This window comes from Episyrphus balteatus, chromosome 1, assembly GCF_945859705.1.
Source record: "Episyrphus balteatus chromosome 1, idEpiBalt1.1, whole genome shotgun sequence".
In the NCBI taxonomy this organism is placed as follows: Eukaryota; Metazoa; Arthropoda; class Insecta; order Diptera; family Syrphidae; genus Episyrphus; species Episyrphus balteatus.
Genome location: NC_079134.1, coordinates 36,083,920 through 36,100,561, shown reverse-complemented (window position 1 = coordinate 36,100,561; position 16,642 = coordinate 36,083,920). Strand labels below are relative to the sequence as shown.

The following is a 16,642-nucleotide window of genomic DNA, read 5'->3' as shown; positions in this document are numbered from 1 at the left end:
TGAACCAATCTAAGTTCTAGGCTTTTGAAAAAACAAGATCATTCAAAGAACCCACCTGAACATCAGTGAACAGAAAAACTCCATGCAAATCTGATCCGCTAATTTTCCTCAAAATTCCCTTAATATCTTCATGCCATTCATTCGGTCCATACTGTCGAGTAATCTCCACTTGAAACAACTCATAATCACATATGTGAGATGCTAGACGTGTCAAACTCTGCCTTCCAGACCCGCCTACACCAATCAACAAAGCATGACTTCGAGGTTGTTTGATAATCCGACATATTCTAGACAAATGTTCAATGGCAAAACGGAACAATACTAAATCCATAGGTTTTTTGGACATATTATTAAACTCTACAAGATAAGTCTCCACAATAGAACGTAACTCTTCAGGATCTTCAACTTCGACATAGTTTTTAGTATCAGCTTTTGGATTAGTAAAATCACAATACATCAATTTTCTTAAATCATTCTCTTCCAAATCACGTTCTTTTTCAAGAAATCTTGAAAATAATTCTGTAGGTTTTGACTTAAGATGTACTTGCATTTGCTCACAAACCGAACTAAAAAGCCATGATCGATCAATATCGTCTACCAAACGATCTCCATAAACTCGCAAAACCTCATGAACCCAAAGTCTTCGCATGGAATTCAAATCTTCCGTAGCTTCTGGTACCGACAGTAAAACCCCTTGAATCACACGAGAAAAGTCTCTCAAATTAAACAAATAATGTGACTTGGCTGGAGTTGGCAATAGATTAAGCTTAGCTTTATTGTAGACATCTAATGTAGCATTGACAATCTCATCTATACAAGGATCGAATTCTTTCGAAAAACCTCTCGTATCCAAATGCCATAGAACTATCTTTCCGAAAATCACTCTCAGAATTGAATCACTAAACTCATCGATTCCCAATACATTAAAATGCCTTTGAAACCTTGGTGTGACAGTATTTCCCGACGAAGGCGGTCCCATAGCACAAACCATCTGAATATCAATAAGCTTAAGTGGGACAATGTTCTTCCGGTCATACCACATCCAATGGTCAAGCATCATTCGAAGAAGTTCGATAGGCGGTTGAGCTCCATAGGTTTCCTTGAGAGGCATTGATACATCATCAACGAAAACCACGCATTTCTTGTTCAATGGAGGACCAAAGACCCCCTTTCGACGTTTATCCAGTTTAGCCATGATAATGTCCTGCGTTTGATTTGCTGAGGTTTGTGCTGAAAAATTGATAAAAAGTGCTTTGTACACTTCGGTATCAGCTTTCTTAAGAAGATAATCAATGGCATAACAACTCTTTCCAGTTCCGGTGTTTCCAACCAACATTAAAGGTTTCCCATGACGTATGAGTAAGTCAAGTATTGCAGCCACACGAACCGTTTCACTTGTGGTAATAATGATCTGATTGACTGGCATATCTCGTGGGATTGGAGCAGCTGCAGCAACTTCATCTTCCCAAGGTTTCCACTTACCTTTGCCCTCTTTAATAAATCGATAATCGAAAACACTTCCAGGCTTTGGAATTGGGAATATGAAAGGTTTTGCCAGAGGTGGTACATGTAACTCTTCTGGGACAGAAAACGTTTCATACACACTAACCGGGAAAGTCTTTTCCATCAAACCTCGAAAGACAATTGAGAATTTATCTCGACTTGCTGAATCCAAAGCTCCACCTAGAGACCATATGCATGAGAAGAAGAAGACCCCTTCGATTTGCGCTCGAACATCCAAATCAGAGAGACCTTGGACATATTGTTCGTCCAAAAAGTCATCCATATAACAATCAAAAAGATTCATTAAAGAATTGATAAGATTTGCATCGGAAGTTGTAGAAATCTCCCGAAGATTACCCTTACGCACTAGCCACAGAAGAATTGGGCAAAATCTAGAAAACAAGCTCGATATAAGCTGTTTGCTAACACTATGAAATGAAGCTGGTAGAGTATTCTTCCATGATGTTACCAAAGGTTCCCAGCCAAGAGAACCTGGTTCCATGTAAATCATTCCACAACGGGACACTGTGGCCGGTGATGCTACCTCAAGATCCATAGGTTCGAATATTAAGTTAGTTGTTGGAGCTAGTTGAATAATCTCGCCAGACATTAGGCATAGTTTTTTGTTATCATCTAAAACGGTATTCATATTTTCTATCCAAATTGCATCAACTGGTCCATCGAATATCAACCATTTTCTATCGGTTGTAACTGAAACGGCGAATTCACGATAGCTTACAGCTAGGATACCATCACTCCATTCATGAGAGACCATATCGAATTGTCCGTAGAGTTGGCCCATTGTAACGGCTTTGGGATTGATGACAGTGTAAATTGCTCCTTTTTCACTGCCATCCTTAAAAAAAGAAAAAACAGTTTAAAAATTAAGCTTTAATAAAAAGAGTGTTTAACTTACAGCTTCTTCCATGTAACGTAGGGCTTCGGCAAGTATTCTATAGGAGGTTGTTTTGCCACCAAACGGAAGACCAACTATCATTAAACCATGTCGGACAACAATCATTTCATAGAGCTACAGTTTTTCGAAAAAAAGGTTTTAAAAAAGGAAGGTTTTGAAAAAAAAATAAGACTGGTACCTGTTGAACTTTCTCCAAAAAGAACTCCGTACACTGTTTATTATTTTTTTCACATGCCTTTCTAACGCACTGATTAAACAGCACATAATCGGATTCAGGTAGTGTAACTCCTGGAAACAAATCCGAAGTGATACCTTGAAAAAGTGGCACATCTTGATTAAGAAACTTTGGAAGATTAACATCTTTGATTGATCGCAGAACTAAAATATCTTCATTTTCATCACGATAACGAAGTTTTAAAGCACCAGCAGCTTTTAAAACAGATTTTACAGCTCTCATGCCATAATCATAATGTGATTGTGTACTTAATTGTTCCGAACATAATCTGTAAGTTGCAACTATTTTAATAGCTAATGGTTTTGCACTGAGAAAACCATAAGAATAGAGTTCGATTTCTGCAATTAATGCATAGTCTGGTACCATCATGGCTACTGATCGGAAGAGGGCCTAAAAAAGCATAAAAAATTAATTGAATTGACTGGGTAAAATAGAATCATTTGTGTTACCTTTAAGTTATCAGGTAATTCAGAACGACCAGCATAACCGGGATTCATTGTAATGAAAACAGCACAAGTTGGATCTAGTTTAAGAGTGGTTCCTTCAAAGATCATTGTTGGTTGGCCAGAATTGATGCCACGTTGAATTGTCAAAATCTATAAAACAATTAATTGTAAGGATACGTAATATGGTTTTTGGAGATGTTTTTGAAAAATATTCTATTTGAAGGTTAACCTTTTTTTTAATGATGTTAATGATGTAGGTACCAGCGTAACCGAAAAATCGCAGTTTCTCTAGGCACATTTTCAATGTAAATAGAGCTATTGAGATGTTTTAGAAAATGTTTATAACATAGGGTTCGTAAATCTTTGGTGTGAGCTGAGCTAGCATTGGATGAAATCGTCTAACACGATAATCGATAATAATAATTGAAAACCCAAATCGACAATTTTATCAATTTGCGACTATCACGTTAGCCGATTCCACCTCCTGCCTTTCCAAAGCTCGTCTTTATCGACAATAATTTATTTGTTGTTATTTGTTGATTTCGACTAATTTTTTAGTGTAAATATTCCACTTTATTAGGCTGTATTTGGTCAAACCATACTTAGTTATAGATCAATTCGCGTTTTCCAAAATGGCGGATTTCCCTAAGAGGGGTGATGTCCCGAAAACCAGGGGTCGAATCACGACATTCTTTCGTTAACTTTTGGTCACTATTCGACCCCAGTGCCTAAGTTTATGCAATCTAAATGTATGAAAAAAGTGTGCCGGTCAAATTCGTTGAAATTTTGTAAGAATATACAGAGTGACCCGGAATAAAATAAGGAATTTTAGAGGGTGATTCTTGGGTACATTCTAAGGAAAAAAAAACTGTTGTACAGTTATATCCGCAATATTGATTACATGCTGCAGTATCCTTTTACTCATTTTAAAGCAGAAACACATTCTCACAACTGCCAAAACTTCAACCTTACGAATACGAAATCGGTCTATCCTATCACAATGACGCTTTTTTTACTTACGCTTTTTTTGACAAACTTAAGAAAAGCGTAAGAAATATGTATGTATCTAGGTAACAGTCACCCACATAAATTATTGGAATGTGTGTTTTTTTATTTCTCTATATAGATTTTGCACAAAAAAACGACATCGACATTTATTTTAAATCAAAGCAATTTACGTATATAATTTAATGATTTAATGATGCGGCAGACTGATTTTATTATTAGTTCTCTTTAAAAAAGAATATATTTTCATTGATTTTGCTTTTATAGCTACAGGATTAAAGAATAAACAAATGTCTATGTACCTATTTTTCAACACATTAAAATCCTTCTTAATTTTTCCACATTTAAATCAAGATATAGAATTGGCCCAATAATTTTGAATAATTTTTTTGAGTGACTGTGTTTATTTTTTATTTGGCAGCAGATTTTAAATTTTAATCAGCTGTTCAAAGCCAAAGTGACATAAGCGCGCTTTGACGTTTTCTCAACGTAACGCGACGAAGCGTTTGGTAAAGCGTGACTGTATTTCTGTTTCTACTTTAAATGATAATTTCTTTGTTAATGCTAATGGTAGTAACTTCGTAAAATTCTTAATTTTTTGAAGAAATTTTTTTCTTTGTACCGTTTAAAAACTGTTGACATCTTTTTTTGTCCTGAAAGTATTAATCATAATTAAAATAATATAAATATATAACAGTACAGGTAAAATAGGCATTTATAAAAAAAAAATTGTTACACTCATGAAACTTGTCAAAAAGTTTGCTTTTGATGACAAATTTAACGTTTATACTTAATTTCTTAAACGTGTATATCATTGGCTTTTTGAGACCAATTACAGATTTTACTGTCTCTTCGAAAAAAACACCCTTTCACCTAAATTTTTTTTATAAACACTCTTTATTCTTGCTTTCTATCCCAAATTCAATGTTTTTACCAAATTTCATTAGGGTGACCCATCATTTTTAATTTCACTCAAAAAAACACCCTTTTAACCATGATATTTTTATAGACACTTTAGATTCTTGTTTCTAATCTTAAAAGTAACATAATTGCTGAATTTCAATAGGGTACCACTAATATTACTCTAGTATTACAGACTTTTTCAAATATACCTACCCATATTTTCTTTACCTACTTCTAACAAAAACACCCTTTCACAAAAAAAAGGAACAGACTTACATTGTTCGTAATAGTAATTCCTATTGGAAAGAGAACATATTTAATGAATTTCGTAAGGGTACCTTTTATACCATTTATTTTAATGGACTTATCGCGGATTTTCCCTATTTCCCTTTAACCTAAAATATTTGTATAGACTGTTTGGGTTCTTGGTTTCTCTTATAAATAAAACATTTTTACCAATTTTCATTGGTGTAACAATTTTTTCCCAGTTTTTGTGGTACTAATTCCGAATTTCATCATTTCTTAGAAAAAAAGCACCCCTTCACTCAAGATAATTTTGTAAACTTTATAGATTTTTAATTCTTATACCATCCAAAACTTTTTCACCAAGTTTTTAAAATCTCACACATAACTCAACCCATCAAAAAAACACCCTTTCACCAAAAATATTTTTAATAACTTTTTGAATCCGTTGTCCCTTCTATCTATATCTAAAACCTTTATCCCGAATTTCATCAGTGAAGCATGTTTTTCTCATGGGTTTCGGTTATATTTTACTTTTTGAGGTCAAAAAACAAGCACCCTTGTTTTTAATCGGCAATAACTTTTCTTATAGCAATCGTAATGACTTTATTTTAATTTATATTCAGCATCAAAAAATACCTTGAAAACATGTGTCATATGATGATATTGGACAAACAATTTTTTTCATTATATTTTTGACCTTCAACCCCTCCCTCTTGTCCGCGAAAAAACACCCTTCCACGAAACTTTTTTTTATAGACTTTTTTGTCCTTGATTCTTATCCCAAAAGCAAACTTTTTGCCTAGTTTCATGAGTGCAACAATTTTTTTTTATTTCTTGATTTTATATACTATTTTACCAATACTATAATAAAAAAATTTAAATACGTATTTTTAAAGGCTGTTCATTTTTTCTTGCCTATGATAAATAATTTTTTTCTTTGAGGCCAATTTTCTTCGAGAAATGTGTCATAAACATTGTGTTCTAATAGTTCATTCTTTCGATGAAAAAACTCACATGTTACATGATACATGGGATAATCTGCACCAGTTAAATTCTTAGAAAATTCTAAAGTTGTTGTTGTTTCAGTTAATATTCGCAATTAAATTCAAAAACGGTTATTCTAATTTTGTATTCTTCGATAAACCAAACAAAAAAAAAATTTTTTTTAAGATTTTACAGATTTCCCCAAGTAGGTATCATAAAATATATGAGTTTTGTGGTAATTTTGTGAATGACTATTTTGTGAAATTACTAAACTGTAAAACTACAAAAATGTAGCTTTCACATGCGTTTTGTTTTGTCATTATAAGATCAATTTACACTGAGATAGGTACAACCTTTTGAAAATCACTAAAAAACAATTTTTGTTGTTCCTTTAATTTTTTGGGGTAGTGTATTTTTAAATTTTCGATTCTTATTTGAAAGAATTTTGTGCTTCAGTCTTATTTTTATATTAACACTAAATACAAGATGAATATTTTGTTCAATTATTGAGTGCAAGTGTTTAGTTAATTTCAATCCAATTTAGTTCAATTGCAACTGACATTATTTGCATGTTGTCCGCGTACACTGTGGCGTATACGTACTTTTTTATTGTCTTTTTTTAAACTACATGAAGGTATTGAAGAATATTGAAGGAGAATCTTGATAGTTTATTTGAATACAATGAAGTCATATGAAGCATTATTTTCAAAGATTTTATAATGATAATGAATAAATTGAATAAGAAACGATCACTCTAAAGAAAGAATATAATCCTTTTTATGAAAAGAATATTTTTTGAGGAAAGGTTAGTGGGAATAAAAGTAACAAAGGCAATAAGTAACAGCTTATTCAATAATATTTAATACAGCTAAATTGAAAATGCATTTTAATACCACACATTTTGGTTAGCGTATCTCAATGCCTTCGGGACGCAAACTTTTCTAAATGCTTGTTTCTCGTAAACGGTGCTACCGATTTGTATGAAATTTACAGAACTTATATTTGAACACCATCCGCCTACTACCACGCCTTCTGTTATTTAGTTTAATGCCCCATTCACAATATTGCGAGACGACGAGACGAGAGCGAAACGTTTTTCCGAACGTTTTCGATTTAAAAAAAAAATCGTTTTAAAATCGTATGGAAATTCACACTACTGCGATTGTTTATTCTATAAAGTAAACAAAAATAAAAAAAAAAAAACAGTATTTTCTGAGAATCGAACTCCGGACGGAGAGGTTGGGAGGCAATCACCTTCTCAACTGAGCTAACTCGAATATTTTAAATTGAGAAAACTTTTATCCATATAAGCTGTCAAGAATATTTTTATATTAAAATTTCATTTTCGAAAAATCGTCGTCTCTTGCGTCCTTTTTCAAAATTTTCGGAATTTCAACGCAACGAGAATCGGAATATTGTGTATTGTTTCATATATTTTCATTATTTGGAATTTTTTAAAACCGTCAAGGAAAATCTCGTCTCGCAATATTGTGAATTGGGCATAAATGTTTTTGAGAAAGCCTCGAACGATTTCGATGAAATTCTCAAGGTGTATTATTTTCGAAGAAAGAAAAGTTTCAAAAACAAAAAAACCTACTTACTGACACGCCCATTTTTTCTAATAATCCAGTCAAATAAGGGTTTAACCTCGGAATGAATGTTAGTAGAATTTTTTTTTGCTCAATATCTTCCTTTTGCCATTCTATAACATATCTCAAAAGTCTAGAAAAATCTCATGTCCGCTTGTCGCGATTTCAAGGTCAAATCGCGAAATGGAGATTTTCAAAATTAGCAAAAATAGGCTATGGTATTATATACACATATGATACATGATTTCAAGGTATTTTTTAATGTTGATTCCAAAAAATCTAAAATCAAGACAATCTGACGTCTCTGGAAAAAGTTATACCTGTTTTTCATCTGTCAACTCATATTATTATAACAGTTGCAAACTTACTGCCGAAAAACCCTTAAAAGTTATGGTAGATGAACCAAATTTTGCATGAAGATTTTAGAATCCATCATTATTAAAAATCAAAACAATCCATTACAAAAAATATATATAACTACGAAATAATGGCATTTTTTTGATGGAGGGGCAAATTTTAGGATATGCACTAAAGAAGATTCTTGTTCATCTTAGGAATAAGTGCTAATAACCCAATTTTTTCATTTTAATCTTTGTTTGGATGTTCTTTAACTACCCTCAAAAATCTAAAAAAAATCTCATGTCCGCAAGTCCTAATTTTCTTGGTTTGAAAATAAGGTGCAGATTTTAAAAAATTAATAAGAAAAGTTTAAATTTTTATATGTATACCAACATAAGCGACATGATTTAAAGGTATTTTTTAACACTTATTCCAACAAAACTCACAAACAAGTCAACCTGACCATCCCTGAAAAGTAATGCACTTTATTCATGTTGATCTGACACAAATATCTGAAGTGTAGTTTTTCAATTTTTTTAAAATCTGCACCTTATTTTCAAACCAAGAAAATTAGGACTTGCGGACATGAGATTTTTTTAGATTTTTGAGGGTAGCTAAAGAACATCCAAACAAAGATTGAAATGAAAAAAATAGCCTATTAGCACTTATTCCTAAGATGAACAAGAATCTTCTTTAGTGCATATCCTAAAATTTGCCCCTCCATCAAAAAAATGCCATTATTTCGAAGGTATATATATTTTTTGTAATGGATTGTTTTGATTTTTAATAATGATGGATTCTAAAATCTTCATGCAAAATTTGGTTCATCTACCATAACTTTAAAGGGTTTTTCGGCAGTAAGTTTGCAACTGTTATAATAATATGAGTTGACAGATGAAAAACAGGTATAACTTTTTCCAGAGACGTCAGATTGTCTTGATTTTAGATTTTTTGGAATCAACGTTAAAAAATACCTTGAAATCATGTATCATATGTGTATATAATACCATAGCCTATTTTTGCTAATTTTGAAAATCTCCATTTCGCGATTTGACCTTGAAATCGCGACAAGCGGACATGAGATTTTTCTAGACTTTTGAGATATGTTATAGAATGGCAAAAGGAAGATATTGAGCAAAAAAAAATTCTACTAACATTCATTCCGAGATTTACCCTTTTTTTCTCCTTATTTTACTGTATTATAATGATGTCCAAAAATCAAAAGAAAAATAAAATGTCCGCCATCTTTATAACTTTGGTATTGATAGCTTTGGTATGTTAAAAAAATTACAACATTAATGACATTTTGTCACTCGTTCAAATCCGGGATTTATAAGTGACCTACTCTGGTGTATTACTTTTCATCTCTTCAAAATATTATTATTTCCATATTCCAAATACAAAAACTTACCTGCTGAGCCACAACAGACAGTACTTCAAGGTCAATTCGATTGAACTCATCAAAACATGACCATGCTCCGCACGAAGCCAAACCTTTGAAAAACTTTCCTAGCGCCAAATAATCCAATCCATCCGAACAATTAAAAACAACACATTGTTTAGCAACAGCTTTCGCCAGATCCTTAGTCGTCTCTGTTTTTCCAGTACCAGCTGGACCCTCTGGAGCTCCACCCAAATGTAAATGCAAAGCACTAAAAAGTGTTCGATAACAGCGATCTGTCAATGGTGTAACAACCAATCGCGTTGTATTGCCCAAATACTCATAGCCATATTTCAAACAACAGTTAATCATTCTCGTGTCTAAATTATCTTCTTCCCAATAATATCGTAACTGACACAACCACTGGAAATCATTTAATTCGGAAACTTTTTTCTGACATATTTCAGCCAATACATCACGAGCATGGACATCTAGAACGACAAGAGCTCCTAAAGTGATTCGATTTTGAAGACTTAGATCTCCACGAACAAGATCGACAATTCGCATGATCTAAAAGTTTATACAAGTTTCAATAATACCGTTAGGTAGGAAAAGTAGATTTATATACATTACCTGAGATTTACAAATTTCTAAATATTTCTCCAAACTATCAACTGGATTTTCGGTGAAAAAACATTGTGTTATCTCAGCTGTCCAATAGGTTAATGATATCGATTGTACTGTCTGTCCTGGCCATATTAAAACCCATTTATCACGCTGAGTATTCGGATAGCTTTCAAATGCTTGACGAATTTTATAATGTATACTTTTCTTCATAAAGATCTCAAGTTCTAAAAGCCATTTCTCAACTTGACCCCTAGCTTTTGCTGTTGATATAACCTCTACTAATTGAACTTCTTCTTTCTCCGAAGAACGCATCATCGTAACTTCTAGAGCTTCGGTGAAATTGAGAGTAGCTATGCCTTCAAAACATTTCTTCAAATGTGGTTGAACTCGAGTTGGATCTTTAGTTTCGGATAGAATCTCAAGAAGTTCATCGTTCGATAAGAAGAAGAACCGAGGGAAATAGAGGCGTTTTTTCTCAAGGTACTATCAAAAGTATAAGTTTTTGAAGATTAATTTTAAATTCAGAAGTGAGTACTTACCGCATTGAGACCCTTTTGAATGATTTCTAGAAGATTGAAAGCTTTTTTAAGCTTTTCGGACATTTTTTCTATTTCCACCACGGACATTACACGAGAATCAGTGGCTACAATTTTCATAAGATCTTTCCAAATCTAACATTTTTGTATTAAAATAAAAACCTTAAAAACCTATAAAAATCCTGAAAAAAAACAGTTTACCTTATCAACAGCACTAAATCGTCTACCTTCTTCTGGCATTTGTTGTTGAATATCCGGGCTTGAGAATATTGGCTCCAAATACATCCAAGTTGCTTGAACTCTTAACCAATCGTCTAGAATATCTTGTAAAAGCATAAGTTTTGCTTCCCATTTCCTTAAACAAAAAAAAAGGTTTAAATATTAACTTCTTGAATACCCAATATCAAAACCCTGGGAGCTTACAAAAGATCTTCTTCGAAAGGCTTTATGTATGGTGAACTCTTCATAGTCTGAGTTTTTATTATTTGATCATCTAAAAGCACTTGAATATCATCAATTGCAGCCAGTTTGAAAGTTCCAGAGTCTCTGTAAAGGAAAACAAGCCAATACACAAACCAAACTGCTTAGTATGGCCTCAAACCCTAAATACCTATATGGTGAAACATTAAATGACATTTCTTCCCATTCATTAACCATTTTACTCATAGCTCTTTCAAGATTATTCTCCTTAGTGGCACTCTCCGAAATTGTCTCAAACTTTGACAGATAGTCCTCCAATTGATATTCGATAATTTTTTCCAATGTCAATTCAGGTGATACTTTGATCGGAAATCCAATAATTTCAGAAACTTCTTCCCAATGACGAGCCTTCATTCCAGGATTACCCAAAGTACTAATAATTGGCATATGATGTTTAAAAGCATCAATTTCTTCTTTAATCTCATGAACCAATTCCATAGTTTGTGGCTTATCACCCATTTGTTTATCAAGTTTCTGAATAACTCGATAAGTTGCTGATACTTCATTCTCAATATCATCCGGATCGTATGTGCCAACTTGTGAATGCATCCAAAGATCATGTTTGTCCATAAATTCTTGTCCAGCATCATAGAGCTTTTTGAATGGCATCAAATGATCATGAGTTTTCTTTCGTATCGGATATTGTGATAGATCCCATCCGAATGATGTTTCTTCTTCATTGATTTTATCGATTGTTTCCATGGCAACAATTAAACGATTGTCAAGTACTGTTGCACGTCTCTTGTATTTTAATAGAGTTTTAATGTCACCCCAATTTTCATAATCTTGAACTTGTTCGTTGTAATTTTGAAGATCACGTCGAAAGGCTTCGATGCGTTTTTTAAGAAGTTCTTGATATTCAATTGTTTTGTCAGCAATGATTTCGCGATGTTCTTTGAAGACAGTCGGTAGTTGGAGAAACCATCGAAATGTATTGCTGTTGTTTTTTATTTCCAATGGTGTGTACAACATGTGATCCATAAGCCAAAGAATGTGATCCATGTTCTAAAATAATAAATAAAGTTATTTCCTTGTTAGTGTGATATTTCAATTAGCGAACCTCATATGGAAACTAAACGAAGTATAAGAATATACGAGTTACGAGATACGAGTTATGTATATGCCGGAACCTACACTGAGGGAAAAAACAACTTAAAATCAAATAAAACCACGTTGAAGACGAAAATTTTAAAATCAAAACATTACTTAAATCAAAGTTGTTTCAACTTTGAAAAAAAGCATCAATTTATTAAAAACAAAGAAAAAAATGGTAGCCACTGGGAATCGAACCTACAACTCTTGGATCTCTAAGCGAATGCTTTACCAACGTGCTATCTCACTCTTGAAAATAAGAATGATAAAATGCAAGAAAAGCTGAAGTCCGACAAAAATAAAAAAATTTCTTACGCTGTTTCAATTTTAATTTAAAGATGTTTCATATTTGTTTTTTCAACGTTAAATCAACGTTGAATATATTACATTTTAAGTTGCGTCTTTTCCCTCAGTGTATATTTCTAAGTTAGAGCGCCATCTACACTGAGGGAAAAGACGCAACCTAAAATGTAATATGTTCAACGTTGATTTACCGTTGAAAAAACATCTTTAAATTAAAATTGAAACAGCGTAAGAAATTTTTTTATGTTTGTCGGACTTCAGCTTTTGTTGCATTTTATCATTCTTATTTTCAACAGTGAGATAGCACGTTGGTAAAGCATTCGCTTAGAGATCCAAGAGTTGTAGGTTCGATACCCAGTGGCTGCCATTTTTTTCTAATAAATTGATGCTTTTTTCAAAGTTGAAACAACTTTGATTTAAGTACATATATTATGTTTTGTAACTGTAAACCACTTTAAACTAACGATGTTCTACTTTGATTTTAAAAATTTTCGTCATTCCGAAAAATATTTGAATCAACGTGGTTTTAGTTGATTTTAAGTTGTTGTTTCCCTCGCAGTGTACATTGTTGTTTAGTCCCACTGTATAAACGAGCGAATTGTCTAATAGCTATCCTAGTCAGATTTTTTTTTAATTTACAAATTTGCAATGGGTTGTAACAAAGTGTCATATGGCGATGGCCATATGAAAAAAGTACGTATACGCCACCGCCGTATATATGAACAACGTGCAAGAAATTATAGTTACAACTTGATGCAAACATTTCTTCAGCTCGTTAATTATGTTTATTTTTAAAATAAAATAATACAAAAAAAAACCTAGCACAAAACAAAACGAATACAAATAAACAAAATATAAATAGTTTTGGTTAATTTACCTACTAACCAAAAAGTCCGTTTCGTTTTCAGCGATATTTTCCACAAAATTCAAATGGGTTTTTCGTCTATCATGTTCGTTTGAATTTGTATTTTTCGTTCACCCTTTCAAGCTTTGAGATTTAACAGATAGTTTCGGAAGAGTTTGTATAGCTCTTTAATACAATTTCTTATCGAAATTATAAAACAAAAACTAATTTTCTGTTTCAAGATATAAGTTCAACGGCCACTTTTTGCAAATGTTTCAAACTCATTTTGTGACATTTTGTATATTTTTTCTAACCGCAAAATTTAAAATAATGAAAGAAAGCTTAGTTTTTGATTTTAAAAATAAGTTTTGTAGTTTTTCCAAAAACATAGCGCACCAAAAGAAAAAAAGTGCAGTCAATGTAGTGCTTGACTGCTAACCTGGAGGTGTGGGTTCGAGCCCTACCTCAGGCAGCATTCTTTTCTTTATCCCCCAGCTTCGAAGCCACCCGTGGGACTATATGTACCTATGAGATAATAATCATCTTATTCTCAATTCACTGTACCAACAAAAAATTCTTTACTATCTTTCTACTCCTTCTAACTAGTGCGGTGCAGTTAAATTTCCCCTTTTGCAAAAAGTGACCATTGTAATTATACCAAAAAATTCATTAACAAAATCAAAAACTTTATCACTTCAAATAGCATAAATGTCCAAGCTTGATTATTAAGTCAAACTAGTTAAATACATTTTATTATTCCAAACGTCAGAATTTGTAAGCAAATTCTAAACAATTTATGAAAAAATTAGTTTGTTACCACAGATTTAAAACTGTTCAAAAAGTTAAGCCCAGAGAAATCTCCAAGCTAAACAACTAAGCCCACGGGGTTAAGATGATGTTTGTTGTATTTAAAGACTGGTACGCTGCTGATGCGAAACGAAATTTTCCATATTAAATTTCGTTAACGAAATCTTGAACGAAATTAAATTTGTTTTGTTTTTTCTTTTAAACTCATTTTCTGATTTTCTTAATTGAATTCATAAAAACAAACTTAGCCATCTTGTTTCGTTTTATAAATTCAATTATTTCTTCCATTTTAACCGCGTATAATTAATTTTTATCGTTTTCTTACAAAAAAAAAAATATTAATAAATATCAAGGTCATCAACTTTTTTTTTGACAGAAATAGGCACATGTATTTTAGGTGCAGCGCTGCATGCAGCGATGCGTGCAGATGTGCCGCACATCTGTTTTAGCCATGACTCTATTTCTAAATTCCACGCCAAGTTTCATCAAAAATATTTGGCATTACTGATATTGGCAGTTGACACAATAGGTGTGTTTTTTATTACCACCGGTCTAAACTGGGCAAAAAAAACGCCTCGGGGCTTAACCTGAAATCTTGGCAGCACTGTATATTGAATGTTCCGAAAACAGCAGACACAACAAAAATTTAGAGTTGTCATATTTTTCGCTTTCGTCATTTTCTTGTATTTTTCATGTATGTTTTACAAAGAGATACAAAAATGTATGCTAGCAAAACTATTTTAATACATTTTGTCCTTCCAAACGTGAGTTTTCATGTTTTTAAACAAATTCTAAACAATTTATGAAAAAATTAGTTTGGTAGCACAGATTTAAAACTCTTCAAAAAAACGCATTCTGGGCTAAGCAATTTACATGTTAAATACAACAACACCTTAGCCCCTTGGGCTTAGTTGTTTAGCCCGGAGATTTCTCTGGGCTTAACTTTTTGAAGAGCTTTAAATATGTGCTACCAAACTAATTTTTTCATAAATTGTTTAGAATTTGTTTAAAAACGTGAAAACTCACGTTTGGAAGGACAAAATGTATTAAAATAGTTTTGCTAGCATACATTTTTGTATCTCTTTGTAAAACATACATGCAAAATACAAGAAAATGACAAAAGCGAAAAATATGACAACTCTAAATTTTTGTTGTGTCTGCTGTTTTCGGAACATTCCATGTTATAAAAAGACAAGCTATGATCATAAGAGCCGCCATCTTACAAAATGGGGTAATAAGGTTTTGACGTTTGGCATTTGGCAAAGTCAAAAGCAACAACAATTTCCAAGACAAATTTGTTTACAACAACAATTTCAATGGGCTGGGCTGTCAAAACCTTAAGTAGCCATAAGTTTTGACAGTTCTCGATACTGAGTTTTTTCTAATGATCATACCTTCTCTTTTTATACCATGGGAACATTCAATAGGGGTATTCACGATCCGATGCAACTGGTCTAGTATCATTGCAAAAGTGCAAAAGTGTAAAATCTTGCAACACTACAACAACAAAATATATTGTAACGATGAATTACTGAACTACTTTTAAGATAAAAGTCTGAACACACTACCTACTCCTGCAAAGGTAGAAATGTGAACGGACCTTTAGTAATTAAGAAAAATATCTCATTGAACACATCTAAAAATATCCCACTGAACACATCTAAAAATATCTCACTGAACACATCTCAAAATATCCCACACTGAACACATCTCAAAATATCCCACTAGACTGGAAGTATGAAGTGCCCTTCCTGGAAAGGAAGTTTCGAGAGACAGGGACGAGAGCCTTCGAGGACGTTCTCGAGTCTCGAGATTCCGGTATAAAAGGCAGCGTAGACACCGACCGGAGACAGTTTAATCTTGAAAGTGAAAGAGTACAGTACAAAGTGAAATAAAGTGTTGCGAATTGTTAGTAGTAAATAAAGTGATTTAAAAGTGTGTTTGTTTGAGCGAATAATAAAAGTAAATTGAGTTGAAATAAAGTGTGTTCTTATTTGAACGGAAATATAAGTGGAAATTAAATAAGTTTTATTGTGAACCCGGAATAAAACATTACATTGGTGTCAGAAGTGGGATAAAACTTATTTATTTGTGCGAATCAGATAATTTCGCGAATAAAATAAAAAGTGCGCGTGTGTTTTAACAATAAACAAAGTGTAAAACATTTTGAAATAAGTAAAAGTGCTCGCGTTTTGAAAAGTTAAAATGGGTAAAACACTAAATCAGTTAAGTTTGACTGAGTTGAAGGCGGAATTGACTAAGCGAAGTCTTCCTACTGCTGGATCGAAAAATGATCTCATTATTCGTCTACAGGATTATTTAACCCAGAAAAACGAAGATTTGGATACATTTCAATTCGAGGTTGAAATGATAGAAGAACGAGTAAGTACTAGTTCCGATATGTCA

General features: G+C 32.7%; 1 protein-coding gene and 1 long non-coding RNA gene across 3 annotated transcripts in view; one reads left to right on the top strand and one right to left on the bottom strand.

The window, feature by feature from the left end:
* Positions 1 to 16,642, bottom strand: part of LOC129915456 (dynein axonemal heavy chain 7) — a 119,538-nt gene that overhangs the window by 71,008 nt on the left and 31,888 nt on the right. For both annotated transcript variants that reach the window (XM_055995014.1, XM_055995009.1), the window contains exons 7-16: positions 11,321 to 12,195; positions 11,134 to 11,256; positions 10,912 to 11,065; positions 10,714 to 10,845; positions 10,181 to 10,657; positions 9,578 to 10,117; positions 3,104 to 3,250; positions 2,598 to 3,044; positions 2,420 to 2,533; positions 56 to 2,359 (exon numbers count right to left, since the gene is read on the bottom strand). In XM_055995014.1, the coding sequence (XP_055850989.1) occupies positions 56 to 2,359; positions 2,420 to 2,533; positions 2,598 to 3,044; positions 3,104 to 3,250; positions 9,578 to 10,117; positions 10,181 to 10,657; positions 10,714 to 10,845; positions 10,912 to 11,065; positions 11,134 to 11,256; positions 11,321 to 12,195 (5,313 nt within the window). The remainder of the gene's footprint in view (positions 1 to 55; positions 2,360 to 2,419; positions 2,534 to 2,597; positions 3,045 to 3,103; positions 3,251 to 9,577; positions 10,118 to 10,180; positions 10,658 to 10,713; positions 10,846 to 10,911; positions 11,066 to 11,133; positions 11,257 to 11,320; positions 12,196 to 16,642) is intronic.
* The window catches only part of LOC129915738 (uncharacterized), a 279,418-nt gene that overhangs the window by 241,969 nt on the left and 20,807 nt on the right, over positions 1 to 16,642 (top strand). The gene's annotated exons all lie outside the window — the stretch shown is intronic.